The following is a 22,347-nucleotide window of genomic DNA, read 5'->3' as shown; positions in this document are numbered from 1 at the left end:
TCACATAGCTGGGAATTTTTAAGGAGGGAGTTCTCAATTCTATTCACAAATGGTAAACCCTTTGTAAATCAAGTGATATAAATATTTCTTTTTTGAGTGGGAAGTTAAAGAGACCTGACATTTTTTTATACACACATTTGAATGTTGAAAATTATTCTCAGTGGTGCCGTTCATGACAGATATATTGTATGTTCACCAAATGCACATAATTATTTTCGATTAACATCCATTCCCAGAAGTTTCTTCTGTTATATTTAAAATTCAGATTTCATATATTTGAAAAGTGGTACTTAAATATGTGAAATTTGAACTTTAAAGTTAACAGAAGAAAGCTCTGGGAATGGATGTTAATGAAGAATAATTATCCCATTCGCACCTCCCTGGCAACTTGTCATCTTGAGTTAAACATTTAAAATAAGTAACAGGTTTAAGGTGAAGTACACTTTTGAGGACATAGAAAATAAATAATGTCTATTTTGGAGGAAAGGACATCTCCCCCTCCCAAGCCCCTCATCAGCATTGTCAAGAAAGAAGAAAGAAAGAAAGAAAGAGCAAACATCTCTCCTTCAAGTTTCTTCATGGTTATGAAGACTTAAAATACTCTATAGATCATTTTGTTAATGAAAATTCAGAAGAAGGGACTTGCACATTTTTCTCAGTAATTGTTTGGTTATTTTTATTTTGTATTATCGCATGGCAGGAATATCACAGTCAGCTGCCCGGGCAGGTTTCGGGTCAACCAACTTGATCGAACAGAGTCGGAGGAATTGGTCACAAAGAACAGCTACAGACGGAAAGCCATTTGGAAGTACTACCAAGGACCCCAAGAGATTGCCATGGAAACCGAATATGCAGATGTGGTCTGCAAAAATGAAAAGTAGGTACAGTTCTGTAGCTGACATGAAAAACTTCCGGCAACAAGACATTAAAGGGAATATACAACATTTGCTAACATCAAAACAACAAACAAAAAAATTATTATCAAATTCCTTACTGGACTGTTAGTGAATGACAGTCTAAAGCATCCTGTAAAATCATGGCCTCTGGTGTCCTGACATTTTCAAGAAAAGTGATATTTTTGTATCAATTTCCAACGCTGGTCGGCCGACCAGCGTTGGAAAAACTGGCTTTTTACAAATACTGCTCCCAATTTACCAAATTTAGTTAGCGGTGCATTTTGTTTACAATCGATTACACACCTATGAATGGGAACAAGCCAGCTAGACTGGTTCCCTGACCTTACAATTCCCAGACGTCTATAAATTGCTCCGTTTTATTTTATGTGGGGTCAGGGAACCAGACAACAGGAACATGATTGTTTTTTTGGTTTTTCCAGCATCTACGAACATACATCTTCAAACAAGTCAGTGTAACAATAGTTGCTAAAAAATACTACCCCCAAATCCATCCATTTCTGAAAATTGCAGCAAAAAAGCAAATGTTGTATATTTCCTTTAAATCCATGATACACACCAATAAATAGGCCTACCATCCAAGCATGTATTAATGACTGGAACATGCAACAGGATACCATGGTTGTAGATAAATACTAATGAAGAGCAGTCAAAAGATCCTAAATCTACTTATTTCTTGCAATTCCTGAATTGCAGCCGGCTTTGCAGGCAGGTACTTTCCAGAGCTTTTCTTAGGTACTTCTGGAATTTTCAACAAAACTAAAACGGCAGTCGTAAAGCTAAACAAAACACATTTACTGGAGCAATTTAATAACCTTTGCTGAATTTGAAAAAAATATATTTTAATTTGTTCACTGTTGGTTGCTTTGTTATAATCACGATTTTGTGTTTCTTATTTCTTGATGAGCATGCAAGAGGAACTATTGAGACCATGCATTTGTCTGATTCATTTCAAAGTTTATCCCATCAGTTATTTGGGGGTAAACCAACTTTTTGAGAAGGGTGGACTTTCAGCTTTGAAGGAAAAAAAAAACGGGATTTTTTCGATGCAGCCTAGTGCACTGACTATTTGTTTGAACTCACTTTATGTCTGCTGTAGGCCCAGTGGAAGATCCCCCCCCCCCCCCCCGCAGTGACCGAAATTGCCTCAAATAAGGCCTTTTTTCACTTAAGAGAGCCCTTAATTCTGCCCCCCCCCCCAAGTAACTTCGCGAGTCTGGATCCACCTTTGAGGCCTACAACGAACCCTGGCTTTCATTTCAGAAGAAAATCGTCACGGTGCTTTCTGGCTTCACGTTTTTTTACAGAATAGTTTCAATAGAAATTCCAGTGTTCATTCAAGCAAAATAAGTACATGATTAACACACGACCTCAGAAAAAAAGCTTCACCCTGCATGCCCCATGGATTAAATGTGTTGACCTCCAAACCTGATTTTCTTTGATTGGCTTCCCTCCAAGAAAAAAAAGTGTTTTGTGAAGGAATCGGATTTGTCCCACAGTCATTCCGGCTATTTTACTACAGAGATTACACTATAATAGTGATTAAGTGTGGGGTTCTTGTGTGTAGACTTCAAATAACCCATGTAGCCGCTGGAGATCTAGCCATAATATTGATGCCTAGAAAGATTAGGAAGTCTGGGAGCAGATTGTATCAGGGTAATAACCGGATTAAGAGGAAACTATCATTCAACATTCCTGGTGCACACCTCGTGAATAACCTAACTGTGGAAATAAGGTGTATATATAGCCACTGAAGAAAGAGAAAGGAAATTTATGGAAAAGCTGAAGAGCTATTGCCCTAATACAAACTTGCTGGTGATAGTTTCATTTGGAAGTGGAGGATTGGTTGGCTGTAGCTTTTTGGTTGGCTGTAGCTTTTCGTCGAGCTGTCTGTTTAGGCCAAAAAAAAAAATAAGTCGGTCTCTGGTCAGCGCGCGCGTCGATTTTAACCATGCGCGTCGATCTTTTTTTCCCCAAAATATTCAGCGGTAGCTCCAACAGCGCCCTCTATTTCCGCACCTTCTCATTTTTTTTTACCACAGAGCACCAAGGAATGGGAAATTGCACCAAGGCAAATGATCGAAAGCACCAAGGCAAATTATGGAGGACACCAATGTACACGAGGACACCAAAAAAGCAAAATAGTACCCACCTTGTCTGTACAATCCAAGCTTGAAGGAAAAAAAAAAAAGGCCAAAAAAAAAAAAAAAAGCCACGTGGCCGCGTCAATTCCGGAACTTTGGTCTGACCAGAGACCGAATATTTTTTTTTTTGGGCCTTAGAGATAGAACCATAAAACACAAACTGACAAAAATACACTCAGCATGCAGAGTTCAATAAAAACAATTTTGCGAACTGTAAAACTCACCAGTAGTGTCTCATTTTAGAATTCACTCACGATCTTTCTTTGGCTTCTTCTATCATTTTCTTAACGCAGGTCCTCATCTTTGGAACAAACTACCCCTTGCCATTTGCAGTCTCTCATCAGTTTCTGAATTTAAAGTGGCCCTGAAGACCTATTTGTTCCAGATCACTCACAATATTCTTGTTTAGTTAAATTTACTTGTTTTGTTATTTCTGATTTGATCGAATTTTTGTATTGCGCCATGAGCATCATTTATGGCGGATACCGGCGCGTTATAAATTGCCGTTATTATTATATTATTATTATTATTCATGATTTTTCTTGGGCTTCTTAAACACAGTTGTTGGCAGGCACACCCTTTCCTTCAAGAATACATAACACAATTAAGTGACATCCTCAATAACTTTCAAAGCTCAATTGCTTTGATTGCATGGAAATTCAGAAAGGGTGAAAATTAAGTTCTCAAAAATTGTACAACTTGAGTTTCATTTGAGTAGGTAGAGTGCAGGCCAGACTTGTCTTTGTTACAGGCTATCAGTAAAAGAGGACAGAACTTTTTTCCAGATTAAAAACTTACATCACACTGAAATAAAACTTGGTCCAATGTAAGAATGCCCATCAAAAGTTTACAAATTAAATCATAAAATTTAGAAAATTACGTGGGTGTAAAAGAACGAAGTTGAAGAAGTAGCTGGCTGCTCTAACTCGAATGGATAACTCCCAATCTTGCCAAACTTGCCCCTAACTCCAAAACCATGCACCGCTAAAGTTCCTTCAGCTTTTCATTTTAAATCGACCCAGGTTTTGTTATTCATTGTACATGTTCGGTTAATGATATTAAGATTTGGACTGATGCCCACGAGCTGCTAGATGCATACAGTACAACTCGGTTGCACATTTCAATTACTGACATACAGTACAGAAATGTTCAAAGTTCATAGAGGGTTTTTTTCTGGTAAAGATCTCTCATCAGTGGCAAAATGCACTGCCATTTTTTTTTTTTTGATGAAACAAACATGCCTCGGTACTTGAGCATTTATTCTATGGTAGAGCTGTGTCTACATAAAGGGGTGCAAAGGGTTTGATCTTGCACCCCTCTATCAAAACCGGCAAAGTGAAGAATGTTGTATTATTGACACACTGATGATATCTTTGTCTGCAGCTTTACAGGGAAGTCTACCCGAGATTATTTACATTTTGAACCAGCATCAATGAATCATAAAAATTATACTGAGCTTAACTACCCTTGCAAGCCGGCCTGAGAGAGCAGACACTGAAATTATTCAGACAGTGGAATATATTTTATGCAACTTTCCATTTCCTCTGAAATTTTTAAAAACTATCAAACATCCCTTATTGTTAATCTTTTTTTAATGTTTATTTTTTAAAAATTATTAAAAATGTTCCATTCCCCCCCCCCCCCCCCGACAACTTAGAGCATTGTAGTGTGATTTAGGGGTGTTTCTATTCAAACGTTGCAGCCAAAAAGTTGTCAGGATTTTTTGCTTAAAGTTTGCTCCGCTGACTTACTGGAACAACAATGAATCAGCCCCCAAAGAACAGAAATTTATACCGCAGCAAAAAATTGAATATTCTGGAAACGCAGATAACACTTTTGCTCATAAATATGGCAATTCACATAGCATAAAAAGTAAAAAGGCACTCATTTTATAAAGATTAAAATTGAAGGTGTATCTAAAGTATTGCATTTAAAAAAAAACACTTTAATACATGGATCCCTTGATTCATTATCGTAACTTATCAATAGATAAGCATCCTTGTCGCGAAAAGTCAGGAATGTGTAAAGCCCGGTTCATACTTCACGCGAAAGCTTGTGCGAAGCGAAATTCATGTCGTCAACAATGGTGGACGCGCTTTGAATGTATTGTTGACGCCACAAATTTCGCTTTGCTTTCGCTTTCGCGCCAAGTATGAACCGGGCTTAAGGTGAAAAGAGTGGACATGTTTCAGCACTTTAAAACTCAAGCTTTTTGAAAAGGGTCGTAAAATCATTTGTACTTTTGAGTTTGAAAATAAAATGTCCATGATATGCAGTTGTTGGTTGTTGATGGACCTTCAGTCGGTATGTCTGTCTGTCTGTCTGTCTGTTGGGCTGTCTATCATGGCTTTGTCGCTGCTCTTATCAATGTGTCCATGCAAGTTTCCTCTTATCATCCCAAGACCCCAACATTATTAGCTAATAAGCTCACATTGCTATACCACATTTTATTTTATCAGAGTTTTGTGGACAAAGTTTTGGCTACTGACGCTTCAAGACAAACTTGACTTGGTTGTCAGAAATTCTAGATGAAATGTTCACAAAAAAAGTGATGGGACAATTTGTCTAACTTTTGGGAGATGGGTATTTATTCGTTTACCTGCCTCATAATGAACTTTGCTTAGGTGTCCCATACCCTGTTCCCCAGCCGGACTTTAAGTTAAGCCATCACTGACATGGCACATTTTGGTGCAAGCAACGGATTGGAATGCCTCACTTATCACATCTTCCTTTCACCTGATCTCTGCACAGGATGCAGGACCTCCACAACTACCACACCCAGTTCATGCCCAAGCCGGCAGCTGACCGAGAGCATGAAGGGAGGCTTCGGGAGGTCAAAGGTCGAGAGCCAGCCTGGCGACCCCTCTCGGTTCTAACGGTGGTCCTGGACTCAACTTCCAGGGCACAAGCCCATCGCAGCTGTGGCTTGCCTAAAACTATGGCTTTGCTTAAGCGTTACTACCAGGGTTATATCAGTGGTAAGCATTTGTCTTTACAAAAATAGACATTTGAGTATAGTCTTGTTGAAAAAAAAAGGCAAAACAATAAGCTTCTTGTTTCCCCCCCCCCTATTTATACATAACCTCCTATTTTCTTGAATGGTTTTGAGTGATTGCATGTTTCGTCATGCAAATTTATCTTTGCCTAAAAAATAGGCTTTTGGAAATTTGAATGCATTGCCACAACAACAGAAGTTTCTAACTCAAGTTTTTTTTTTTAGAATTCTGTAAACAATCAAAGATTCAGACATGCCACAAATTAAAGACTCCTTTTTTTTCAACTGTGGCGTTATCAATGTATCAGGTGAAAACCACCATCAAAAGAAATGTCTGGCTTGGTTGGAGCACTTTCGGTTGATTCAGATTTTTCAGATCATGTCATCACACTGAGTGACCCATTACTTGTTACCTGATCCCGTGGGCCATATTGAAATCAATTTGTTAAACATATTTCATACAGTCTATAGCCCCATGGGGGATGGTTGAAAACCACACGGTACCACAGATGAACTTGATCAGAGTGTTACGGTGCACCTGTCGTCTCTGACCGAGTGTGAATGCCCATTTCCTGAAGCTTGGAGGGGGTTATAGCTTGAGACACTCCAGCTCCAATGCTCATCAGGAATTGGAGCTGGAGTTTCTCAAGCTAGGAGGGGGTTACTATTTGCAGGCGGCAACTAAATAATTGCATTATCCAATAACCTAATGCAAGTATGTGAGGCATATTAAGTGTCATTTAAATCAGAATTTGGTGTGCAGGGTGCCATGCCTGGAATGTTTTCCTGGTCTGTAAAGCATCAGTTTCTTGAAGGAATCAAGTCCTGGGACGTTTTATCATGTGGAAATATTCAAAGACAACATGAATTTACAGCTCTTTAACTCAATACTCTAAACACCTACCTTATGTGGCCACTATATATACAGACAATTCAGTTCTAACTTTATAGCACTCAGAGAGCGAAACCTCCGCCAGGCTAAACAATTCCCCGCCATATTGACATCCCAAATAAATTACTCGCATAAATGGTAAAGAATCCTTTTTAAAAAAAATCATGGATCCAGACCCAGATCCGGATCACTTCCAAAATCTAATCAATTTGTACTTGTAGCAAGGACCACTCCTAAAAAATTTGTCATGCAAATCCGCTCGTAACTTTTTGAGTTATCTTGTAAACAGACAAACCAACCAATCAACCAACCAACAAAATCAAATGAAAACATAACCTCCTTGGCAGAGGTAATAATCCTGGTTACTGTGTGGTAACTCAAGAGTTAAAGTTAGGCTATCCAGTCCTCTCATGCCATCCAAGTAATTAAGCCAATGTAAAATGCATTGTTCAGAAAAGTTTCTCTGTAAAACAATTAAGCATACATGTCTAAAAGCTGCTAACTGATGACTTGAAGGGTAACTCCCTCTTTCCCCTTGAAAAACTCCCAGGATATCAATAGCCAATTATGAGTCAATTACAAATCAAATTGTACGTCAGCTCACAAGTACCAAGGGATGAACACAAACTCAATTAATCAAAAACCACTTTGTCAAAACGAAGGCTTCCTTTTTGTAATTTTCAAAGTTTGGGTCAGCTCTTGGCAGTCTGTTACTGTGCAATTACATGAAAAAAAGACGATGTGGTTTCTTTGCGAATTTGTGATCAAAAGCTGTATCCTCTATCTGCCGAGTGATCCCCGTTTGCTATTTCCATTGCTAATGTTGCTGGCATCACGACTTTGGGCGTGGTCCCTGGCTACATTGGCATACAGGTTTATGGCTTTGACTAAATGAGGAAGCTGCCAACATCAGGCTTGCGATAGCTCAGTCGGTAGAGCACCAGAATGGTTATCCTCATGTCGCAGGTTCAAACCCACTCCAATGATCCATTTCTTTGTTCAACCTTAAAATAGGAATAAAAGACTATTTAAATTGTTGTTTTTTTGTTCAGAAATGAAAAGTTTTAAGGCGGGAATTAAAAGGTGGCGAGCCAATTGTGCAAAATAATTGACTTGTGATTGACTTGTGATGACTAAATCTCAGGGATGTAAGTCGAGTCCCTCACAAAACCCTGCAATTTCCCTGCAAGTCCATCACAAGTTCTCCAGTCCCAATTCAACTCACATTCACATGAGCTTTGACAAAGGCATTCCTTTCTGATTGTTCATCCACTGTTTCTTTTGACAGGACTTGTGATGGCCTTGATTACATCCCTACTAAATCTCTTGCTAGTAAGATAGATACATCCTTGCTCACTTCATCCTTGTTTTACACCATCCATCTTTTTACTGATCTGATTTTTTTTCTCAGATATTTCACAGTCGGGCCAAGGAACCCCGTCCCATCAGTCCTTCTTCTTCAATCGTCTGAACTCTATCAGCGGCTCTACCGCACTCAACCTCACCCCGCTCTTCTCTGGGCAACTCTATCAGGATATTGACATGAGCAAAGTCGCAAACGGCATGTGAGTATCCAGATGTTGGCAATGTGGTGTGACAGGTTGATACAGTATGTCAAGGGAAACCCAAGTTGCTGTCCATCGGGAATAACTGAAATGGTACCCATAGCCTGGATGACTCACTCATGTGCAATTGTGCATGGACACTATAATATCCTGCCACTTGGTAGAAAGACGTGGGTCCGGGAGTCTGAAACGTGCATGGACTCAGTCCAAGGCACGACACTTGGTGTGAATATCAAGCCCGCTGGAACAAACTTTTGCCAGGGGGTGCTGCAATTTCTAAAGGATGGACAAAATTAATGCAAACGCGGAGTGCAAAGCCCTTACGGCGTGGCTTAAAGGGCCCCTAAAAGTTTTGGAATATGGATGCTCCGTGGTGCAATCTGAGGTGATTCCTGGCCACTTGCATATTACTTTTTAGCAAAAGTTTTTTGAGATTATAAAGACAATTTATTTCACTTGTTTGTTTAGAATATACTGTTGCTCCTATAACGTTTCTACTGTACTGAAAAGTGGGGACCCTGTATTTTTATCTCCATTTCTTGTTCCATTTAATTCTGGAAAAAGAATTGTATCACTATGCATGATATCGCATGTAAATAATATTGTTGCAAGGCTGCTTTCTTACATTTAGTAAATTCCGTCGTGTATGTTTTGTTTTATTTTCCGAGCCCTTACGGCGTGGGGCCACAGGGCCAGGGGCCTGCTTTAAGGCCCCGGAAAATGTTGGATTCTGGATGCACTGTGATGAAATATACTGAAGTACATGTATATATACTTAAACTTATAAAACCTGAAAGGATGTTTTTTGGTTCAAGTTAAAACAAAATAGTTCCACTGGAAGCGGATGAATTTCTGTTCATAAAAAGGCCTAAACGATGTAACTCTCGATATATTTGCAGTGTTATTTGTTTGTTACTGGAAATGGCAAATATAAAAGACTAACAAACCAAATGCATCTTTATATTTATGATCGGTAGATGGCAAGTTTGGGGCTAGATCTAGACAGGGATTTATCGGTCTACTGAGTTTTTATGAAAGGGTAAAACTTGAATAGCTTTTTTATTAAAGCGAAACTACACTGGAATTGGCGTGAAGCATGATTAGTTTCAATGAAAGCCGCTCCCACTCCTATTAGTTTGGGAGTGTGTGTGTGAACCTTGCTTTTTGTTAATGTTGAGTACAGATTGCTAGCAACGTCAATGAAACTTTTAAATGAAAAGAAAAACCTTCAGGGAAAAGATATGGACATTTGCCCCTATTGAAAGATTGAATGAAAAAAATCCTGGCAAGCATAATCAACTTTGCCGCCATTGTCATGACAAAGGTTATTGCTTTCGGGTCAAAGCTTCCATCATGCATGGCGGAAAATATCATAGACATGTCATGATTATAGATACATTGAGAGAAATATCGATTCTGCACTGCCTGAAGATTTAGAAAATACCTCCTCTTGATATTTTACAGTGTTACTTTGTGCTAGACGTTCGAAGTGCCGCGCTTAGCCGCGGCAAAACTAGAAACGAACAAAACGAAGGAGATATTTGTAGAGCAAGCATAATATATAGCGCAGCGGCGCAATTTCAACGTCGTAGAACACTGCTGGCTGGAACACATTTTTGCCCGGGAGTAGGGGGTGCTGAAACATATTCCAGCACCCCAATCCAAAAAGTCGGGGGTGCTGCAGCACCCACAGCACCCCCGCTCCCGTGGGCTTGATATAGGCCTACATAAAAGTTGTAGCAGAAGTTCTTGTCATGAAACATTGAAGGATGTGATCTATAAAATTCATGCACATTTTTAACTGAAAAAAAAATCAAAACTGTACATTCTTTATCACCTGACTATTGTATTCCGTTGTGTTTAGATCTATGGTCAGACCGTCCAGTGGCGTAGCCAAGGGGGAATGACCCCACAAATCCCTAGTGCCCCCCCCCCCCTGCAACCCCCCAAAACCCCGAAATTTGCTGCTTGCCAAGGAAGTGTCTTTTTAACGTTTCTTTTTAACGTTTCATTTGAGTAATTAAACAGAAGAGGAATGATTATCCAATCTACCATCAAACACACCAATCCCTACCTTTCTCTTAAGTTTCAAATTGTTCATTTGTTCATTGTTGATGTATTCACTCGTAGATATGCTAAGGATATTGAAGAATGGATCTGGCAGTATGCGGCCAAGCGTGGGTATCTGACAAGTTACGGTGTTGACAACAACAGTGGTATGATGGGAACAAGAACACATTGCAAGGTACACAAATTAATTTCATATCGTCAGACAAACTGAATGCCTCCTCTAGAAAATTGAGCCCCTCCCCCTTAACAAAATTGGACTCATCCACACCACCAACAAACTTTAGAAAAGCTAACAAAAGTTTGAGCTTTTTTTGTGTCTTTTTCTTTGACTGGATTTGCAAGGCTTGCCACTATCGACCACCGGTGATGCCCCACGTTGAGCATGGCTGGCAAAAGCGAGAGAATGAACAGGTAAAACATGTTTTTAAAAAAAAATTTTTTAACAAAAACAATATGACAATATTGCATCATGATTTCAAATAATACAATTTTGTGGGGTGAGATTGGGGTGAGAAGAGTAAATTACTTTGTTCCAGTTGGTATATTCTATACATTGAGGGCCCACATCTGATCCCTGTTACATCTGACATCTATGATTTTATAATTTCTGGTGTCGTCCTTGATGCAGTCTGTCCTCCAAGAATGATTGAATAGCAAACTACCTTAGTACCCAACAAATAAATATTGATGTACATGTAGGCCTATGTCATTCTTAATGAGAAAAGAATGTTGCAACCTGATGCCACTTTTTTCCCTTCATATATCATCTCAAAAAGGGTCAGTCATTGCAATAATGTTGACATGAATGAGACATGAATCTGGGACTGAGAAACATTTCCAATTTTGTTCGGAAATACTTAAAAATGTTCCCGACTCTCCATTGACTTTTTTACACAACCTTAATGATACTTGAATGGCAAATTACAAAGTGCTAAGGTAACATACAGGGACAGGAAAAATGTCACACTTTGGAGCCTAAATTTATTGAATGAATCAAGAAAAATCGGCAGTGACATACATTTTTCAATGGGCAGGAAGTTTGTACAATTTTTGTGACAACCACATAGTTTGTTTTGCCGGTATAGGCCTACTAATACAGTCTTCGGTTAAATAGTGCTAGGTCCCCCTCCCCCAACCCAACCCAATCCAAAGACCCCAGTCCAACCCAATCCAGAGACCCCAGTCCAACCCACCCCTGCTTTTCAAAAAGAAAATTGCAGTTACACTCTTTGGGAAAATATCAGTTACTCCGCCACACAGCTCCAAAAGCAGAATACACCAGTGGGATTATATAGGTAGAGGTTCGTAGAACCATGGAAGAAGGAATGGCTGATATTGCTAGTCCCAAAGCAAGTGCCTCAAGTCTTCAATGTTACTAATTCATCTGACTGACTGACTGACTCCCCGACATACTGATCACTGACTAATATAGCTGACTGACTGTCACAGACTGTGATCCAGGCAATGCTATATCATATCCAGAGACCCCAGTCCAGAGACCCCAGTCCAACCCACCCCTGCTTTTCAAAAAGAAAATTGCAGTTACACACTTTGGGAAAATATCAGTTACTTCGCCACACAGCTGGGTGCTGTGGTCCAATGGTTACGGTGTTCGACTCGTGTGCCGTGGTACATGGGTTGGAATCCTGACCGTGGGAACATGGTGCTTGTGCTCTTGAGCAAGGCACTTTACCATTATTGCTTCGTCCTTTGGATGGGACGTAAAGCCGTAGGTCCCGTGTGTTGTGTAATGCACGTTAAAGAACCCAGTAACACTTATCGCTAAGAGAAGGGGTTTGCCCCGGTGTTTCTGGTAGTGGCTGCAATATGCGCCGCAGTACCTTGTAAACCATTATAAGGTACTACATAATGGGTCTCATATTTCTCATAAACTTTATTTACCTTTCTTTAATAATAGACATAATTTCCAGCGCCTTGAGTACCTAATTGTTGGTAGATACGTGCGCTATATAAGACTCCGATATTACTATTATTATTATATAGTATTACCCCATAACGCCAATATCCGGCCTGGTGTGTAGACGATAATGTCACAGAGTTGCCCTTCAATCAGGGAGATTGTGTACAACAATCTGGGACATATTTAGAATTACATGTACTTTCAATATAATAGGGAAACAGTTTCCATAATCAGGGAGATTTTGTACAACAATCAGGGACATATTTAGAATGACATTCAACATAATAGGGAAAAAGTTTCCATAATCAGGGAGATTTTCAAATTTGTTCACGATCAGAACATGGAAAGATTGGTTTATTTTCCGGGAACTTTCTGCAGAATCAGGGAGAGTTGGCAGCTCTGCGATATGCATGATGAAAAGACTTCCAGTGAATAGCTATTCTGAATCAATTGAATAGAATTTTGTGCACTCCGGGATCATGTTTTCAAGGCTGGCCTGGTCTTTTCTTTTATACATGTACATGTACATGCTTGCATAGTCATAGAGTAAAATGTTATATTCCATTTTGGTTGTAGGTGAGACCCAACGTTCTTTCCGGTCTGTGTGATGGCAATCACATGCTGCATGAGCACATACTCAACTACACCAGAGATTTCCTGACACACCCCTATCCGGCAAAATGGGCTGCGCTGGATTTGAATGCTGGACACAGGTAGCCGTGAATAAAATTGTCATACTCGAGTATTATTTCCTAAAAATTGTATCTTTGCAAGTAAATATCTTAAAGCCATTTGATTATTTCTGGGGGGGGGGGGGGGGGACTACAGAAGTGCCCAAAGCATGCTTGCATAAAGGCAGTTATATTTTTTCGTGGTATTATCACATCAGAATTATGTTAATATCTTAGACAATATGTACTGCAAAATTATAAAGAATGCATACGGCATAACTGTAAAATCCGTAAGATTTTCATAACCGTATTTTACTTTAAAGGGAATGTACATCATTGGCTTTTGCTGTAATTTTCAGAAATGAACTATTTCAGGGGTTAGTATAATAGATCACATTATTGTTGCACTGACATGTTGAAGTTTTGTGTTCGAAAATGCTTGAAAAACCAAGAAAAACAAAACTGTTCAAGTAGTCTGGTTCCCTGACTCCACTAAATATAAAATGGATCAATTTACAGATGCTGGAAAATTGTAAGGTAAGGGTACCAGTCTAGCTGGCCTGCACCCGTTCATGAACATGTAACCAATATAGCAAACAAAATTTGGACTGAATTAATGGTAAATTTGGAGCAGTAGTTGAAAAATAGTTAGGTTTTTCCAACGGTGGTCGGCCGACCACCGCTGGAAATTTTTACAAAAATACCATTTTCTTGAAAATGACTTCACACCAGGTGCCATAATTTTACAGGATGCTTGTGACTTTCGTTTACCAACATCCTATTTAGGTATTTCGTAAAAACTGGGTAGTTTTATTTTTCGATGGTTGCAAATGTTGTATATTCCCTTTAAGTCACTGTAATGACAAGATAGTTTCTTGTTGCTGGAAGAATATTTTTTATATCTCTACGCTTCTGTATAAAAACGTATTGCTTTTAAACTCTTCTGTTTCGGAGCTGTTTGTGTGGAGAGAAACAACTTCCAGCCATTCATGAACACTCCTATCACCACAAAGTGTGGCATTTAAAAGATGTAAGTCTAACAATCGTTGGATTGAATTTTGTTTAATTTGTTAAACGAAAATTCTGTTGAATGGATTCCTTCCACTAGAAGGGAGACAGAATCAGGAAACCAGGTTGATGCTGAGCTGGCAACATTCTTGGAAGGAGTATTGCAGGAAAACAAAAATATTGTGGTGGTAAGTGTACATGACATATAAATCACACACTTGGAGGCCCAAGATGCAGGTATGCAACTGGGAAGTCACAAAAAAGAGAGGAAATTCAAATCTTTCCAAGACTTTGTACAGTGTTTTTCCATTTTTAATGGCACACGTGGGAAGTACAAAAAGAGGAAATCAGCTGATCCGAGGAAAAGTTGTATGCCTGCAATTTGCTATGCGGAATTTTAAGGCCAAGACAAGGCTATATGTACCAAGAAGGAACAGGATTAGGCAATTTGGGGAAAATAATGAAATAGTTTCTTTACAACATGGCCCTCCGATCCCCCCCCCCCCAAAAAAAAACCCACAGACAACAAAATAAAAAATCATCCAGGAACGCCAATTTATTTATTGATTTTCATTTGTCTGGAAGTTATTGAGAAAAAAAAATGGGTTGTGAAAATTGCAACAAACAAACACACCGACTAACCAACTGACTTACCAAACAACTAACCAACTGACAAACCAATTAACCAACCAACCGACCGTCAATCACACAATGTGTTCAACCAGCTTGTCCAATCCTAGTTCATTTTAGGAGACCACGGCAAGCCACTACACAAGGATCCCTCCCATCTCGGCAGCTACTATGAGACCTTGCTACCTTTTTTCTCCATCCTCATGCCCACATGGCTTCTGAGAGAGCGACCTGACATTATGGAAAACCTTATTGATAATCAACAAAGATTCATGGTGAGTTTCATCTTTGCCTCCAATCTGTATCCTCTGGGAATTTTTTTCTATGTACACATGTACCATGCTCGCCTTGGTCAAATACAGGGTGGTCCAATTTTTTTAACACTTTTTCAGAGGTGGATTTCTCAAAATTGAAGAGATATGTTGAAATTGCTTTAAGATATTCCTAAACTACAAGATCTTGGTGGTAGGCCTAGTATATGGTGAAAATGACAATGAAAATAAAGCTGAAGTTAAGAAATAGTGGCCATTTACAGAAGAACGGTCAAAAACTACTTTGTCCACGTCTATGGCAGTCATGTAGACCTAACTAATGTAGACCTGCAGTTCTTTTTGCATGCAGTGCATGCTATTCTGTTGACCATAACTCATAGACTTGCGTGTGGACAAACAGTTTTCTGACCATCTTTCTTTAAACCATTGCCATTTCTTAATTTAGGTTTTATTTTCAGCGCCGTTTTCATCATATACCACAAAGATGCTGTAGTTTAAAAATATCTTGCAACAATTTTATCATGTCTCCCCAAAGAAACAATTTTAACGTGTCTCCCCAAAGAAATCGTTCAAGTTTTTTGGACCACCCTGTAGGTCAATTTTTTTTTTTGCAGCTTCTTTTTGAAAATAATGTTGTCTGCTAAAACATGTCATGTTGTTTTCCGAAATGTAACATTTTTATGACTAGAACTTTTTCTTTGTAGAATTCACCAAAAGAAGGTTATCACTAATTTTGGCCGGGATGAAAGAAGTAGAAATTGACCATTTCCATAACAATGTAGTTTATAAGTTTGCATAGTTTTCCTTAAACCGTGTTTTCAGTAAAGAATTAAATTTTGGGATGTAAGTTAATACAAAACTTGGCATCTGTTTCAGCAATAATTTATTCAGATCTCTCAATGGACCCAAAGCAAAGAATTGCACATGCTGCAATCAATGCACAGTTCGATGTACTGAATAAGTTTGCAAATTCCTCACAATCAATTCGTACAATTTTTATCTTTATAAAAGGTACATGCAGATTTGCATTTCAGCATGAAGTCCCTCCTCCATTATCCTTATATGGATGAAGTGGGTGGGGCCATTGCTTCCAAAGCTGTCAATATCTTTACTGAAGTGATTCCTAAGCAGCGTTCCTGTGAGCAGGCTAATCTCCCAGCATGGACTTGCGTGTGTGGATTCATGCAGGTAATAACACAATGATACTAATGGTTTAAATTCCTGTTAATGCACTCTTAAAGGTATAGTCCATCATTTGTAATTTGTGCATTTTGTTCGTTTGAAGCAACAAACTTCTCAAAATCTAAAGAAAGGGTGCTGAACAACTAACCTGATGAAGTTTCAGCTTAGCTTCAGCTGTATAGTCCGAGAAAAACAGCATTCTAGGATCTTGTTTCAAATCAAAAGTTGCTGAATCATGTTTTGAATTGGGCCTGAATTCAGCGTCCGAGACATGTTCTCACTGAGCCGATTGCAGCTACGAGATGTCGCCCACTGATCCGACAAATTTTAACAACTGGGCGCGGAAATTTCCAACGGTGCAGACGCACTGTTGGAAAGGCCTTCTTTTGTTGATTTCTTAAGTTATACCTTAGGGAAACACCGTACATCAGGGAGACATTTCAATGTCTCCCTGATGTCACAACTCCTGTTTAGAGGCAGTTATTGTCACACATAGGCCAGATCGATTGCTCCTGGTCCAAAACATAAATATACCAAAATTTACGGGGTAGGATAAGGGAAAATTGGGGTTAGGGGTCCATTCTGTAAATTACAATCCCCTATTGTACAAAAACAAGTCTTCATACAAATAAACTTGCTGTTTTCATAGACTCAAATTACGTAAGCAATTTTCAGTCTGTTTTGTGTCCGTTTGAGTCTAGCCGCGTCCGGATTCATCAGAGAAAAAATACATTGTAATACAATGCAGTAGGTACCGGTGCTAACGGGTTATAGAACAAAATTACATTCAAGATAGGGATACAGAAAACCTAGTCCCTCCTGTTAGCTATAGGATATTTTCAGTATATTTTTTTTGCAGTCAAAGAAAAGTTGGTTTGTTTACTTTCCCTCAATGTCAGAAACTCCCAGAGCCACATTGGACTAGGAGGCACACCAGCATGGTCCGCAAGACGCTGCGCTACATCAACGCTATGCACGGACCCGAGAAACTCAAGTCCCTGGACCCCGGCTCCATCGGTGACCCCAAGACCTCCTGCATGGACCTGCATCTCAGACGGATACTAAACGTCCTGGTTAACGAGAATAAAGATGAAGAGTTGCAGTCCGCCCGACGTTACGTCTATCATGTTACCTTTCAGACCATTGAGGAGGATACAGTATGGTCTGTCATTATGGACAGTGATATGGATATCAAACTGGTTAGTTTATGACCGAGTGGTTCCCTCCAAATTGACTAAAAACAGAAATTGATAGAAGGAGATCCAATTTTTGAATTGGGACTTGATGCTTATGTGTGCATAGAAAGGAGTTGAGAGCATTGGGCATGTTCTGCTTAGCAGGCCTGACTACAACTTTGTGGCACTGCATTTTTTATTCATCAGAATACTTTTGGGTGAAAAAATGACCTGCCAAGAAATTGTAAGCAACGTGAAGTTTGAAGTTATGTTGCTGTTGCATCCCTCACTCAGGATCTACACATGTATTTAATTGACTTTGTGTTTTATGCAATTTTTCATCAATATCTTTACTGTTGAGGTTTCCCATTATTTTTTCGATAGACAGCCAGAACATTTGGCTTTTAATTACTTGATCAGCAGTGTCACAAGTAAAACATATCTGAAGTATTTCTGAGAGTTTTTGAAGACCTAAAGGCTATTGTTTAGGCATTCTTCAATGTGCCCTAAAACATGTTTGGAGAGACTAATTTATTTTTGAATGATAATTGTAATAACGGGATATATTTAACTACCGTTCCTTAAGGCTATGGCAATCACCATTGTAGTAAAGGATGATAATTAACAAAAACATTGCATCACAGGCTTGAACCCTCTTGTGTAAGATTGATCAGCACTAACCAATCCACAGAAGATAGAAATGAATGACAGGGTTATATGGTCCTGCCCAGCCTACCCAAATGCCACCCGGTATATATTTTGTATTCTGATACACAGTAGGAGTATGTGAAACTGAATTTGCTGGCAAAACTGTAGCTTTTGTCGTTATCTCCTTAACAGGTCAAGCAGATCACCCTATACCAACCCTACGATGTCTGCTGGGACAGGAGAGTACCCTTGCAATTCTGCGTCTGTGACAAGACTTCACAGCCGACTCCTTCCAAACTCTATCAACCACGGTCCGTCAGGTGATGCAGGCTCCTCTGATTACCCCATGGATGTAATATTTACTCAGGAGTTAGTATTATGCAAATAATAATGATTTAATGTGTATTTATAAAGCACACATACATGTGATCAATGCGTTACATCATTGTTACCCTGCTCATTGGGCTATTGAAGCATTCCAAAGACAATCTCAGCTCCCTGGGGCGTATACAGCTCGATGCTGCCATTTCAGCGCAAATCAGCTAAAAATCAGTTGCAATAACCATCTCTAGCTGCCCTTACAAATACCAGTTGACTACTCCTGGGTTGGGAGAAGCAATGAGTGACAAAGTGCCTTGCCCAAGGGCACACGCACCATAACCCCAGGCTGGACTCGAACCCACAACCTGCAGAATAGAGCGTGAATCATTGTCAAGGACATGAGCTTGACCCAGGGAGGATGTGATGCCACACTGTCTCAACATACTGTTACTTCCCTTACACATTGGACCATTGACCAATGAAAGCAGCCGGTCTGGCTCATGAATATGTATAAGGTGTAAGTTTAGGCTTGCTACTTGTATGTTAGGAAAATGGACGCAACGGTATTCGCCCTCTGCGCGCTTCCGCCATAAGCATGCAGAGCCTCGATCTGGCAACTTTACACAAAACTTTTACAAAAAAAATGGCGGAAGCGTGCAAAGGGCAAATTGAGGACATACATAGACGCAGTTGTACAGTTGTGCATTGTTCCTTGTGTGTACAGAATGTGGCAAGAATTTTGTCTATGTGCTGACTTTGTGTTTGTCTTGACCTGTTTGTTTATAAAGATACATGTACATGTAAGTGTCTCAGGTTTAAGTCCTGAAATATACAGGAAAACAAGTTTTCTGAAGTCGTGCTGTTAATTGTTTTTAAAATGACGGTTAATATAAAATTATTCAGCAGTTTTGCATATTACAATGTACTTATAGTTTTATGTATATCGAGATCAAAGATTAACAATGAATAATACTAAGTGACAGAAATCTTAATTTATCTTACATGTATTTTCACATTATTTAAATTTGTACAATTATTAAAAAAAATAATCTATACATTTTGTAGTAGACATAGTTAATGGTGAATGAGGTTAAAAAATAAAATAGAACTAATCATTAACAAAACACAAAGAATGGTTGTATTTTCTTGATGTCAGGTGTACTAATTGGTTTGGCTGTCCCATTTGTTTGAGTGATCATGTGATCATAAGTATTTGGTTTCAAGATGGTCCGAGTTGGAATACATACATAGAAATCGTTCATTTTAATCTCACCAATAGACCCTATGCATTTAGGGCGGAGTTAGAGGCCAATGGTTGTGTGTACATGTATCACTTGGATCAAGGCATGCACCGTTTATGCATTTATTGTTTAAATGTACTAGTTTTATACAACCAAGCACATATCTATTCCCATTCCTCAATTACCTTTCGGTCAAAAACCCAAAACAAGTCAAGAAATATATAATTCCAACGATTTTGTTCAACAATTGTACTTCATGTTTTATGAAACACCACTCTAGCTATGTTTTTATGGCATGTGCCTCGCGTGAGTAGTACCAAAAATCTCCCTATATGGAGAGTGGCATGCCCGTGGCACGTACTACGCGATGCGGCACAGAACGCAGCGGTGCTGGAGAAAAGTGTTTAACCAGTCAGTGTTTTATCAACCGTTTAAAATCACCTAAGTGACGGGCAAACTGACTTGGGTATTTATGAATACTAAATGAAAGATGCTACATGATTATTACCCCTTCTTATCAGTCATGTACAACACTTAGAACAGTTCAGCTCACTGGACAACATACAGCTGCATGATGCCTTTTTATGCAAACAGCTTAAACTCTGCCCTTACAGGAAACCGTTTACTCTGATGGAGATGAGCAATGATGGAATCAATGATAGATGTCTTGCCCGAGGACACACACACAGCACAACTCCACAGAGTCCAGCCACAATCATAATTGCTGCAGCAAGGCAATGTAACCACTTGACAGGATTATGTATTTTCTTGAAAAAGACAAGATATATCGGCCAATTTTGTTTAATCAAACACCACAAATACTGACTCTTGAGAGTCATTAGTACAATATTTGTACGATACCTCTCATCTTAACTTCATATTTTGCAACACTCCTAGGCCTCGCCACAGAGTGATACTTGCTACGATGACAGCCTTGTACAGCGGCCAAGTTCAAGTTCAAAACACAGTGTGTACAAAACCAATGGGAACAACTGATGTGTACACACGTCCACCTCCGAAGGGGGGGGGGGGGGGGGGAGGGGGGGGGGGGGAGGGGAGCGGGAGCTTGATGATTTAACCCATCATCTGCCCCTGCGAATATACATTGGTAGATCATGTTTGCACGTCCTCCGGCGTTAATGGTTGATTGAGACTGGAGTTGGTCCATTCAGGGTCAATGTAACCCATTACAGTAGTCACTACAGCCCCAGACCACCCTGCCTATTTACTCCCTGTAACGCCCTAACCCCCCCCCCCCCCTCCAGCACTTTTTGTATGGATTCATTAGGGAATAACCACAATGTAATACTAATGGGTGAACATAAACTCAACTTTCGAAACGAAAATTCACAATGAAATCAGAACCTCTTGTCACCAAATTTGTATTTATTAGCAAACTCCATGACCACTGCTCCATGAAAGTATCGTACATAAATGTCCCATTATTTACATCATATATACACACAGGTAAAAAGCTTGGCGTGATGGTTACTATAGACACTGCATTTACATGAGTACTAGACACTGCTACGGATATGGAACAAAAATGCTTTGTGACTTCTCAAACATGCCTTGCACTCATAGGCGATTTTCATTAAAAAAATTGCAAGATGGATTCCAAAAGGAGAGTTCTAGAACTTTGATCAATCCAAACTCAACTGCTCTAGAGAACTTTCAAGCATCTATGTGCTTAGAATCAAGCAAATGTCATACTGCACTGATCTCCACAAGTTACATCAACCAGGTATGGGGGGGGGGGGCTGGAAGTATGAAACGATTACATGGAATGCTACCAACAACTTCAGCCTAATGTAATGATGTTGGAAATCTACCGAAATACAACCTAATTAGGTTCATATATTTTAAATGGTCTTAATATTTTAATGAGGTGAGTCTAATTCAAGTTGTGCTGAGAATGTTTGGGTTTTTTTTTTCAAAAAGTATTTGTACTGTCTCGTGGTCTCAATGTCTCCACTGAGTGGATCTGATTGCGTGGCTCCATACTGTGATACAACACTTAAAGGGAATATACATCATTTGCTTTTGCTGTAATTTTCAGAAATGGATGGAATTGGGGGGTTGGAAATATATATAGCAAATATAGTTACACTGACTTTTTTGAGGTTTTGGGTTCGAAAATGCTATAAAAACCAAGAAAACAATCATTTTCCTGTAGTCTGGTTCCCTGACTCCATATAAGAAGAAGCAGAGCAGTTTACATACATTAGGGGATTGTAAGGTCAGGGAACCAGTCTAGCTGGCTTGTACCCGTTCATAGGTTTGTAATCGATTGCAAACAAGTGCGATGGTCAATTGGGGCCAGTATTTGAAAAAAAAAAGCCAGTTTTTTCCAACGCTGATCAGCCGATCAGCGTTGGAAATTGATACAAAAATACCACTTTTCTTGAAAATGACAGTATACCAGGTGCCATGATTTTACAGGATGCTTTACACTGTCATTCACCAACAGTCCAGCAAGGTATTTCAAAATGATTTGGTAGTTTTATTTTTTGATGTTTGCAAATGTTGTATTTTCCCTTTAACACAGCATCCAAAGTCCTAACAATGAGCTCACCACATGCACACTGCGCCACATGTATATTAGATGTTGCACATGATTTGACATGTGCATCCTAATCAAAATGTTGCCAGGCTTTCCAATTGATTGACACAGGTACCGTACAGTCACCAGCAAACC

At 39.3% G+C, this 22,347-nt stretch overlaps 1 protein-coding gene across 3 annotated transcripts in view; it reads left to right on the top strand.

Annotated features, from left to right (window-relative positions):
* LOC119743182 overlaps positions 1–19,029 on the top strand; it is a 33,134-nt gene extending 14,105 nt beyond the window's left edge. For all 3 annotated transcript variants that reach the window (XM_038219563.1, XM_038219564.1, XM_038219565.1), the window contains exons 3-13: positions 701–877; positions 5,810–6,036; positions 8,357–8,510; positions 10,641–10,755; positions 10,923–10,991; positions 13,078–13,214; positions 14,281–14,368; positions 14,921–15,085; positions 16,094–16,270; positions 17,164–17,463; positions 18,280–19,029. In XM_038219563.1, coding sequence (XP_038075491.1) covers positions 701–877; positions 5,810–6,036; positions 8,357–8,510; positions 10,641–10,755; positions 10,923–10,991; positions 13,078–13,214; positions 14,281–14,368; positions 14,921–15,085; positions 16,094–16,270; positions 17,164–17,463; positions 18,280–18,411 — 1,741 coding nt within the window. In that variant the 3' untranslated portion in view covers positions 18,412–19,029. The remainder of the gene's footprint in view (positions 1–700; positions 878–5,809; positions 6,037–8,356; positions 8,511–10,640; positions 10,756–10,922; positions 10,992–13,077; positions 13,215–14,280; positions 14,369–14,920; positions 15,086–16,093; positions 16,271–17,163; positions 17,464–18,279) is intronic.
* The last annotated feature ends 3,318 nt before the right edge of the window (positions 19,030–22,347 follow it).

This window comes from Patiria miniata, unplaced genomic scaffold, assembly GCF_015706575.1.
Source record: "Patiria miniata isolate m_02_andy unplaced genomic scaffold, ASM1570657v1 HiC_scaffold_6, whole genome shotgun sequence".
Classification (NCBI taxonomy): domain Eukaryota; kingdom Metazoa; phylum Echinodermata; class Asteroidea; order Valvatida; family Asterinidae; genus Patiria; species Patiria miniata.
This window is presented reverse-complemented; position numbering and strand designations above follow the sequence as displayed.